We start from the raw sequence: 10,396 nt of genomic DNA, 5'->3' as shown, positions 1-10,396 counted from the left end.
GGAGGAGGAGAGGGAGGAGGAGGAGGGGAGTCGACAGAGAAGGAGAAGGAGAGAGGAGTGTGGGTGTGAGAGGGAGGGAAAAGACGTGGGGGCTTGCGTAATTGTTCGGGGGAATTCATACTCCAGAAGATGGTGGGTTTGTCTGAGGATAAAGAACGTTTGCTGCTTCTGTTTTGGGCAGTTGGTGACGTGTTTGTGTTTTTCTTTCTGTCACTCGCTTGCCATTGTTTTCAGTGAGTAGCCGCATTCAGCTGTCGTGAAAGAAGGATGTGAATTACGCCCATTTTTTCTAGCGATAATGAAATGTGTGATTGCTCGAGTCGCACATCTTGCGGCCTACTCATGAATTCACTCTGCACTGAAAGTTGAACAGCTGAAGGGGCGCGCACCGTGTTTTCTGTCTCTTGACAAAAGCCACATGCAAGACACTAAACCCCGACCTGCTCACTCATCTTTCCAGATAGGAGCGTCAGTTAAATGCCAAAAATGTAAATGGAAAATGGAAGTATGTATCTCATCTAATTGGGATGGGACAATATATCGTAACTCAATATATTCAAAATACAAAAATGTGACAATATGTATCGTGGGGCAGAAAAATTTATATTTTTAGCAATATCAGCTCCATGTTATTCTGCTGTAATAATCACAAATGAGATGCTTGGCCATCACAATTTCACAAGCTCTCCATCCAAATTATATTGTTGTCACTTAATGAGATTTATAAATTGTAGTTTACATTTTAGCAGCCAATGCCATCGCTAGAAAGATTTGTAGCTCAGAAATAAATATAATTCTGCACAGTCAGAGTTTGACTTTGATTTATTACATCGTATCGCGATTGTATTGAATCGTGAACCCCATATTGAATCGTATCATGAGATGAGCATCGTCCCATCCCTATCATCCCTATCATCCCTATCATCTAAGTATCTGGTCCACCATCTCTCTCTGGCCCAGTTGTACGCAGACTCCATACGTGTTTGTCGTCGTTTACGTCCCGCCTCCACGGGTCGATCCTGCGAGGGGATTGGCTGCTCCCTGAGTTTCAGTCACATTCACTGGCCGGTAGTCTGTCTGTCAAGCAGCATCCATGTGGGCCTGCTTCCTCTTGACCTTGGCACACGCCGTTCGTCTCAGTGCGGCCATCTGTGCCGACTGCCACAGTCAAGACAAGGCGAGACCACTTGTCCAAAAAAACCCACAAAAAAACGCTTCTCTCTCCCCATCTCCCTTATTTTTTTCTGTTAATTTGCAGGCTCTGTTATGGTTTTATGACTGTTACTACTTAACCTCTTTGCTTGCTTTCTATAGTTTACTCAACATCTGTGTACAGTGTATTGTGACTCTCGTGTGTAAAATGCCCTTTATATATATTTCATTATGTAGGATGCACTTTAAATATGTTTGATTTTGATTTAAGATATGATGAAACATTATTAATCCTTTAGGGGAAATTCTATCTATCTATCTATCTGTCTGTCTGTCTGTCTGTCTGTCTGTCTGTCTGTCTATCTATCTATCTATCTATCTGCACTTATGATGAACTGCTCATCATAAAAGGCGCATTTCAAAATATCTAATAGTAATAGTCTCAGGATGACCTTGTGGGTGTTGAGTCTGCTGACTGCAGCACTCACAGCATGGCTACATGGACAAGTTGAATCAATTTTCCTCCTTGGTAGAATATTTTCTCTCTATAACACACACAATTCTGTAGTCTAAGTTTTCTTGTCAGTCACTGCTAAGTTGATTTAAAGGTGTATCTGTCAAAAAGTCAGTGTATTCCTTTAAGCTTGTGGTGACTGTGTTTACAGTGCAATCCATTTTATCCCCCAGCTTTACATTTCATACCATTTGTTTTCATTTCTTGTGTTTTTGTCATTAAAATCTATGAACTTTAATGAATATGTAATAGCTGTCAATATAACCACAAAAGTTTAATTCCAAAAACAGCCATCTGAAAAACGTGACACTTGACAAAATGACTGATAGTATGAAAGTAAGACTCCCTATAATACTAAATATTGTATAATTTAGCCCTTTATTTAAAAAAATAATAACATTTTAGAGGATGTAACTGTGTTTTCAAGTATTGAGCAATGAACATCAGGTAGCTTTAATATTTATTGGTTTAAATAGCTTGGTAAACTTCACAAGCAAACAAATAAATAAAACAAATGGATTACTCAGTGGCTAAACAGAGTTTTTTCATAATCCCCCCGCCCCCCCACCACACACACACAAACACACACACACACACACACACACACACACAGACACACACACACACCCCCCCCTCCCATGTATAAGGCTACTTTGGTAGCTATGAGGTCAGTGTCACCATGCCGTTTTCCTGGCCGCCTGCTGAGCCCTCTGTCTCCCTCTAAGTGGCTCTGCCATTACCTCATGACAGTCACAAGGATCAGTGTGTGTGTGTGTGTGTGTGTGTGTGTGTGTGTGTGTGTGTGTGCTGCACATGGCTGAATGGGTCTGTATGTGACCTGCTGGTCTGGAGCAGAATCAGGAGAACATATTGTATGACGGTATGGTCAGCAGACAAGACCCGGGTTGAAAAAAAACGCAGAGCGGAGACCAAAGACTCACAATAAACTGTCTCACTTGAATCATAACTATGAGTTTAATATTTCTTATTCTATTAATACCTGGCCTCAAATACCAGTCTGTCTCTTCAGAAGGTCAAGGTCGAGGTTGAGGTGAGCATCATTATATGATTTAGTGAAACTCTTGTGATCACAGAGTGCAGCAAAAACAGACAAATACATAAACAACACAAATACATATAAAACAGCTTCACAAAGCAAACAGTATGGCTAGTAAGATTGTTTATTGTATTTTTGGATTCATATTATACATTTTTCAGCATTGAAATAGTTTACTGAGCTGGTAAAAGCAAAGCCTGTCTCCAGTAATAACTTTTATCTGTTTAACGCCTATTCATTTTGATTATTGAAGCAAATAGGCACCGAACCTGCTATTAGAGGATACTGTATATTGCTTTTGTGAGCGTACAACTGTACAACCTGATGGCTTAAATTCCATCAGGGCGGATATTTTTCAGCTGAAACATGATCTGTGTTGCAGTCGGCCTGCAGCCTGACACACCTGCTGAATTTTCTTTTCTCTAGGGATTAAAGGACTGACTCCAGCCTGGCAGAATTGAGTGCTATAGTCCAAGTTTATGGAAAATCTGTCTTCTAAAAATATTGAATAGTCTTTGTTTGGCTGTTGCATATTGCAAGGTTCAACACATTGCAACATGGCTGCTTTCATCAGGGAGCACCCACATTTAAGTTTGTTGACTAAAAACATGGTATTTATAGCCTGCTTAAGTTTTTGCATAGGAGTGAATGATATAGGTTTAAAATTTCCTAGACAATCATGAGCAGAGATGGGATATGTCATGATATGATTCGATATGATTCGATATGATGCGATATGTGGTTCTCGATTCGATACAACCACGATACGATGTAATACATAAAAGTTATGTGAAGAGTTATGTTTTACTGAGCCACAAATCTTTCTAGCGATGGCATTGGCTCGCTAGAATTTAAACAACAATTTAAAAATGTCATTACAAAATGCAAATAATATAATTTGGATGGAGAGCTTGTGAAGTTGTGATGGGCTAGCCGTCTCATTTGTGATTACTACAGCAGAATAACATGGAGCTGATATCATGATTCATTTTTCTGACCCACGATACGTATTGTCACATTTGTGTATCGCGATATATTGAATTTCGATATATCGTCCCATCCCTAATCATAAGTAATTCATTTATAAACTTTCTCTGCCTCTTTTTCCTTCTTTACCTCTCACCTCCACCCCTTCCCCTCTCCTCTACCTTCCCTAACTCCACCCTTTCCCTTTCTTCTCTCCTCTTTCCTTCCCTAACTCCACCCCTTCCCCTTCCCCTCTCCTCTACCTTCCCTAACTCCACCCCTTCCCCTCTCCTCTACCTTCGCTAACTCCACCCCTTCCCCTCTCCTCTACCTTCCCTAACTCCACCCCTTCCCCTCTCCTCTCTCCTCCCTAACTCCTCCCCTTCCCCTTCCCCTCTCCTCTACCTTCCCTAACTCCACCACTTCCCCTCTTCTCTCTCCTCCCTAACTCCACCCCTTCCCCTTCCCCTCTCCTCTCTACCTTCCCTAAATCCACCCCTTCCCCTTCCCCTCTCCTCTACCTTCCCTAACTCCACCCCTCCCCCTTCCCCTCTCCTCTCTACCTTCCCCCTAACTCCACCCCCTCCCAGGTGGAACCAGATCGTGGAGCTGGTTGAGCAGAAGAAGGATCACCTGGACTCGGTGATGCGCCTGCAGAACTACCTGCTGGAGTGTGCCGAGATCAAGTCCCAGATCCAGGACAAGAGGAAGGCCATCGACGCCACCCAGTACGTGGGCAGCGACCTGGGGGGCGTCCTGGCACTGCAGAGACGCCTGTCCACCATGGAGGGGGCGCTGTCTGTCCTGGAGCCCAAACTGCTGCATCTGCAGGTAGGGCAGGACGGGACGATACACTGAGAGGACGAAAATATTAGGAACACCTGTTATTGTGGGCTTAAAGTAACAATCTGTGACGTTTTCATATAAATAAATATCTGTTTTGCTACACTCTATCACCGATTGATACAACGCAATAGTGATTCAACCTATTTCCAGTCGATGAAATCCAAGCTCCGCCCACACCGTTTGATTGACAGGTGATCTCTTGGAAGTGCAGTGCAGAAACACCACAGTGATGAGAAAAAACAAGGATTTTGCAGATTACCAGTTTCAAAACAACTCTGACTCCAAATGCGTCACAAAAAAAATAAAATACAAACCACAGTTTCCTCCCCTCCATCCCATAATGCCTCTCTTCTTTAAAAGCATGGGACCCGAGGGTTTGGCTTCATGGACACAGATTAAGCCTCGTCCATCACTAAAAAATGTCTTTCCACGAGGATTTGATGTTGATAGAAGTATTTTAGCGGCTCCAGGCTTTCTCTATCTACTCTGCTCCTTTATGGCCCTGCCGGCTCATTACTCATGGCTCATATACAGCAGCTCACACACTGTGCTTACCTGCTCTTTTCTTTATATAGACCAACCAGGTGAATCCAGGTGAAAGCCACGATCCCTTATGGATTTAACCTACTGTTTCCACTGAGGGAGAGATGAAGGGGAAGGGTGAAGGGTTAGAGACGGATTTTTGAGAGAAGTGAAACCTTCATTGTGCCACAAGGGCGTAACACATTATCACTAAGGTTGTCCTAATGTTTTCTACATTGAGTGTACTGTGTGTAGTCCCATTCACACACACACACACACACACACACACACAGGCAGACTTGTATGTTGGAACGTTAAGGAGTGTGGAAATACAGACATAGCTGTGCTCAAAGTCTCACTTTTTACTGTACAAAAACTGCACTGTTTGTGAAAGTGATTTGTTTTTTCAGCAGTCAGCGGGGACAAGGAGTCGTTTTGCAGCCAGTAGCCCAGGAAAACCGAATTTTACGTGACAATATGCCTCATTAGTTCTACCTCACAACTGTTGAAAGTGAATAGGTTGCAGTTGCTGATGGAGGACGCTGAAAGACTTTGTTGGTCTAGACTGATTCTCCAGAAAGTCACTGATTCACAAAGCAGAAACAGTGCAAACACTATGCACCGTTTCTTATAGCTGTACACTGATTAGATTATAGATTTGATTTTATTGGCAGATAATAGGAAATTCACATTAGAGTAGTAGTCTGCAAGAGCTGTATTTTTTTTTTAATTTTTGCTCAGCCTCATCACTGTGGTGTTTCTGCACTGCTCTTCCCAGAGATCACCTGTCAATCAAACAGTGTGGGCGTAGCTTCGGATTTTCTGTTGATACAGTTTGAGTTTCTCTTTTCTTTATCACTGCTCATGCTAACTACCCAGTTCTTCTTCTTCTGTTGATAAAAAAGAAAAGAAAACGCTATTGCTGCTGCTGCAGGAAACGTAAGGGAATGCCTACTGACCACTGTTAGGGTTAGGGACAGCAAATGTAGAAAGAACTGGGTATAGTGTAGGTTGAATCAATATTGTGTATGGCGATAGAAGAAAAATAGACATTTATTCATCTGAAAGTGCCATTGATTATTTAAAATAGCAGTAAAAGAGTAAAAGAAACCAGAAAAGGTATAAGAATGTGCAGGTGAGGTTGAACCCAGCAGGTCATGTTATGCTGCAGGTCCTCTTAGATTTTAAGCAACACTAAAGGCAGGATTCACACTGATTTCCTCTGTGTTATAGGAGGAGGCGGAGCATCTGGCCACCTCCCACCCGGGTCGGGCCATAGAGGTCCTGGTGCCGTTCGAGGGCATCAGTGTGGAGTGGGAGGAGCTAAAGCGAACGCTGCAGGGCTGCGAGGACTCGCTGATGGTGGCCGGCAGGCTGCAGAGCTTCATACAGGTACAGTGGGAGAGTCAATATGTGGGTTACAGTGCAAACAGATTAAAGGGGCAGTAAGTAATCTATGACTTCGATCAGCCCCTATTGACGACCAGTAGGAGTTGCAACAGCATCGACAGCTTGAGAGTAAAATATCTTGTCACATTGCTCGCTCTTGAAACTCCAGTGAGTGGGGAGTTTTTGCTCCAAAGCAGAGTACGGGCTGGAAAGTGAGTTTTAAAAGCCAGAAATCTCAGTAGTACAAGTAATCGTTGAGTCATTGGCATCAATCAACAACTCTGTCAACTCCTGCAGATATATTATGGTCATTTTGTGCTGTGGGCAGTAAAAATCTTGCTTATAGCTCCTTATAGTAAAACACTGACAAAAAATTTTCAGCTTCATGCAATCACAGGTTCATGCAAACCTTCGGCCTTGTCTTGACCTGAGATACATCCCACGACCCCTTTTGGGTCAAAAGCCATAGTTTAAGAAACCATGAGATAAATATGTAGGGGTTTCTGAAAGCAGCATCTTTATTTTAACGGAAATTCAAGTACATTTCCAATTATTTAGGAGCACTTTTGGTTATAATGTGTTAAGGAGGCGTAATCACTATAATTTACTTATTATTTACTTACTGTACAATCTATTCTAGTCATAAATAGAATAGAATAGAATAGAATAGCTAATACCATTACCAATAGACTGGATCAGATGTTCCTGTTTCTTGTACCATTAACCTAGGGGAGCATGTATGTAGAAACCTGACCTGGATGTGTAATGAAATAGAATAGAATAGAATAGAATAGAATAGAACAGAATAGACCAATGTACAGGATTGGATGTCGCTATCTATTGTGCTATCAAACTAAGCTGAGCACCGACATAGAATTCTGGCTTGGATGATAGAATCAAATCAAGTCGAATAGAATAAAATCGAATAGAATATAATGTGAATGAGTCTTCTCCGTCCATCCGTCCCATCAGGACCTGGACTCGTTCCTGACCTGGCTGGTCCAGACTCAGACGGCCGCTGCCTCGGACCAGCTGCCCAACGCTCTGGAGGAGGCGGAGAGGCTCATCAACAAACACGCCGCCCTCAAGGAGGAGATCGGACGGTGAGTCACTGAGGGGCGGAGCAACGGCTGCGGTGCCTTCAGGAAAACAGCATTACAAAACACAGAATATTATTGACAATCAAAACTAGGAAGTGCACACAAAGCACCAAGGTGGCAGGCAGCTGAAAGTAACATAAAACTAGACTAGACTAGAGGTATTGAAATTAGTAATGTATCAAAACATATGCATTAGGAGACAAATGAGACACCATGTCACTTTCTCTGATGAAACTATTAGTAACTAATAGTAATGACAAATTCCCATTAGCTGTTGCCTATATGGTATACCTAAACAAATTCTTCTATTTGAAACATGACTGAAAGATAATATGCCTATTCCAACACAAGTTCCAGAGCAATTGCCATCTTTCTAAAGCAGTGGTTCTCAACATGGGGTCCGGGGACCACCAGTGGTCCTTGAGGGGATTCCAGGGGGGTCGCCAGCAAATTGATGAATTGTTAAACTTCACCATTATTTCATTTACAAGTTAACACAATTAGAGAATGTAGAAGAAAGACTGTTTTGGTCATAGTTTCACTGTTATCTCTCTACCTACAATACAGAGAGTCATGGAATTCTGGACAAAATCATATCTAACAGTAAAAATATTCTCAGATTTGGGTCTGAGAGACAAAATCTCATCAAATGGGGTCCGTTTCTCTAATGTGAACTAATTTAGGGTCCTTGATATGAAAAAGGTTGAGATTCACTGTTCTAAAGGACATACAAAGGGAAAGCACAAGGGAAAACACAATCCAATTTCTCTGTGGACCCCGGAGATGTATTTTAATACCAGGAGTAAACGTCCTGTAACCAGGCTAAACCGTACCTAGACACAAACTGGATGAGAGGAACATGTTAGTGTGAGGTGTAAAGGCGAGTCGTTGCCCTTCTTCCCCCGGCAGGTACGAGGAGGACTACGAGCGTCTGCAGGCGGTGAACGAGCTGCTGGAGTCGGAGGAGGCTCCTCTGCCGCACGCCGCCCTGCAGCAGTGGCTCCAGAAGCTCGATGTCGGCTGGAACAAACTGCTGGAGATGTGGGAGAGCAGGAGGGAAGTCCTGGTCCAGGCTCACATCTTCCACCTGTTCCTGCGGGACGTCAAACAGGCCGAGTCCTTCCTCAACAACCAGGTGAGCCGTACAAACGGACAGCAGGGGGTGGGAGTATAAAGGAAGTGCCTCCAGACAGTGTTAAAGCTGCAACATGCGACTTTTTTCACATTGAAATGACAATAAACAAATGGGATATATTATACAGGACAGGAGATAATATGTAGTGAACACATAATAACAGGAATACCAAATAACAAATAATATACAAAATATACAAGTAATATATAGGGTATTGCACACTGTATAATATAAAGTCTTGTACATTAGAGTATATTGTTGGTCTATGGTATTTGTGATATTGTAGCAGCCTGTGTATTCATGCCTAAATCCCTCCTTTTGCCTGAAATTGTCTTTTTATTGATGTTTGGGACATTTTGGGGTGTAAGCCATTTGTTGTGGGCGTGGCCAGTGGTGAGCCAGTTGTGGCTATCAAGTTGAGGCTACCACCCGCAGAGCAGGAAAGTCACAGAAGCAAAAACAACAGCAGAAATCAGTAACATCAGTAACGAAATGCAAGCAAAGCTAAACATGTGGCGCACAAGATCCGTTCAAAAACAAGTTTTAAGAGTGTCGGTACAGAAGAGGTTTCCAATGGAACAGAAAATAAAATTATTTCTTTGTGAGTCTTTGACAGAAGCAAGAACTTACCATTCAAGTACGCAACATGTATGATGTGTTTTTATCTTATGTTGCTGTTTGTTGCTGCTGCTACATTATGTTCTTATGTCCTTGGTCTGGCTGCCACAATGTCCAAGAGAAATGCATTGCTTATTTCTCCCTGCTTATCTTATCTTCTGATGATGGCAGGCCAGAAGGAGAGAGCTACACAAAATCAGCAGAGGGAAAGACTAAGAAGCGCTGTCAGTTTGGTAAATCTACTCCTGGTGGGCCTGTCTGATGTCGTGTTTAGGCCACAGATAGATGTATACATGTGAGATAATGAAGCAGAGATAGAGAGAGCGAGGCAGAGAGAGAGAGAGAGAGAGGGATGGAAGGAGACAGGCAGAGCACAGATTCACGCTCGCATCTTCCACCTCTTTCTACGAGATGGAGAATAGACATACAGGCAGTCCTTCCTCAACATCCAGAAAAGAGAAATATGGAGGTAGAGAGGGAAGGAGGGATGGGAAGAGATATAGCTTGGATGGGGGAAGCAGGGGAGTTTAAACTTTACTATTCAAGTTTAAACAAAAATATGCCCATCTTCATAAAGCCTAAATCAAAAAGTGGGGCTGCAACAGAGAAGAGCCTCCCATCCCCACTAATTGAGACAGAGTAGATTTGCCCAAATTAATTTCTGGTGTCAGGTATGGACGTCAAGGAGCAGAACTTTTGCACACCTGTAGATCGACAGGTGCGTAGGAGAAGACCATGGGCCGACTGTAGTAGAACAAAGGACTCCCACACACTGTCTACTTCACTTGCAATTAGAAAATATTTATTGGGAACAACGTTTCGGTACACAGACCTTCATCAGGTTATTTTACAAGACAAAAGGAGAGACCATCTTAAATAGGTTGGTTGACCCACGTGGACCAAACAGGTCACAACAGACTGACATCACTCATTGAATAAAGCATCATACATAATCACATCATGGCACCATAGGCCGACAATATAAATAGACAGAAATATACAAAATGCACATTATACGTAGTTTAAAATGCACATATTCATAATAAAGAAAAGCTACCATGCCAAGATAAATATTAACAATATTTTCAATATCTGGC

At 42.5% G+C, this 10,396-nt stretch overlaps 1 protein-coding gene across 1 annotated transcript in view; it reads left to right on the top strand.

The window, feature by feature from the left end:
• Window positions 1-1,140: 1,140 nt before the first annotated feature.
• LOC139659137 (spectrin beta chain, non-erythrocytic 4-like) overlaps window positions 1,141-10,396 on the top strand; it is a gene marked incomplete at its 5' end in the record, with an annotated part of 72,584 nt that continues 63,328 nt past the window's right edge. The window contains 5 exons of the mRNA XM_071537360.1: window positions 1,141-1,195; window positions 4,277-4,520; window positions 6,291-6,449; window positions 7,419-7,549; window positions 8,456-8,681. Of these exons, the coding sequence (XP_071393461.1) occupies window positions 1,141-1,195; window positions 4,277-4,520; window positions 6,291-6,449; window positions 7,419-7,549; window positions 8,456-8,681 (815 nt within the window). The remainder of the gene's footprint in view (window positions 1,196-4,276; window positions 4,521-6,290; window positions 6,450-7,418; window positions 7,550-8,455; window positions 8,682-10,396) is intronic.

This window comes from Centroberyx affinis, unplaced genomic scaffold (genome assembly GCF_046629955.1).
Source record: "Centroberyx affinis isolate AG114_WGS23_722 - 3 ecotype Tasmania unplaced genomic scaffold, CSIRO-AGI_Caff_v1 ptg003021l_1, whole genome shotgun sequence".
Lineage (NCBI taxonomy): Eukaryota > Metazoa > Chordata > Actinopteri > Beryciformes > Berycidae > Centroberyx > Centroberyx affinis.
Note: the sequence above shows the minus strand (reverse complement) of the source record. Positions and strands in the feature narration are given on the sequence as shown.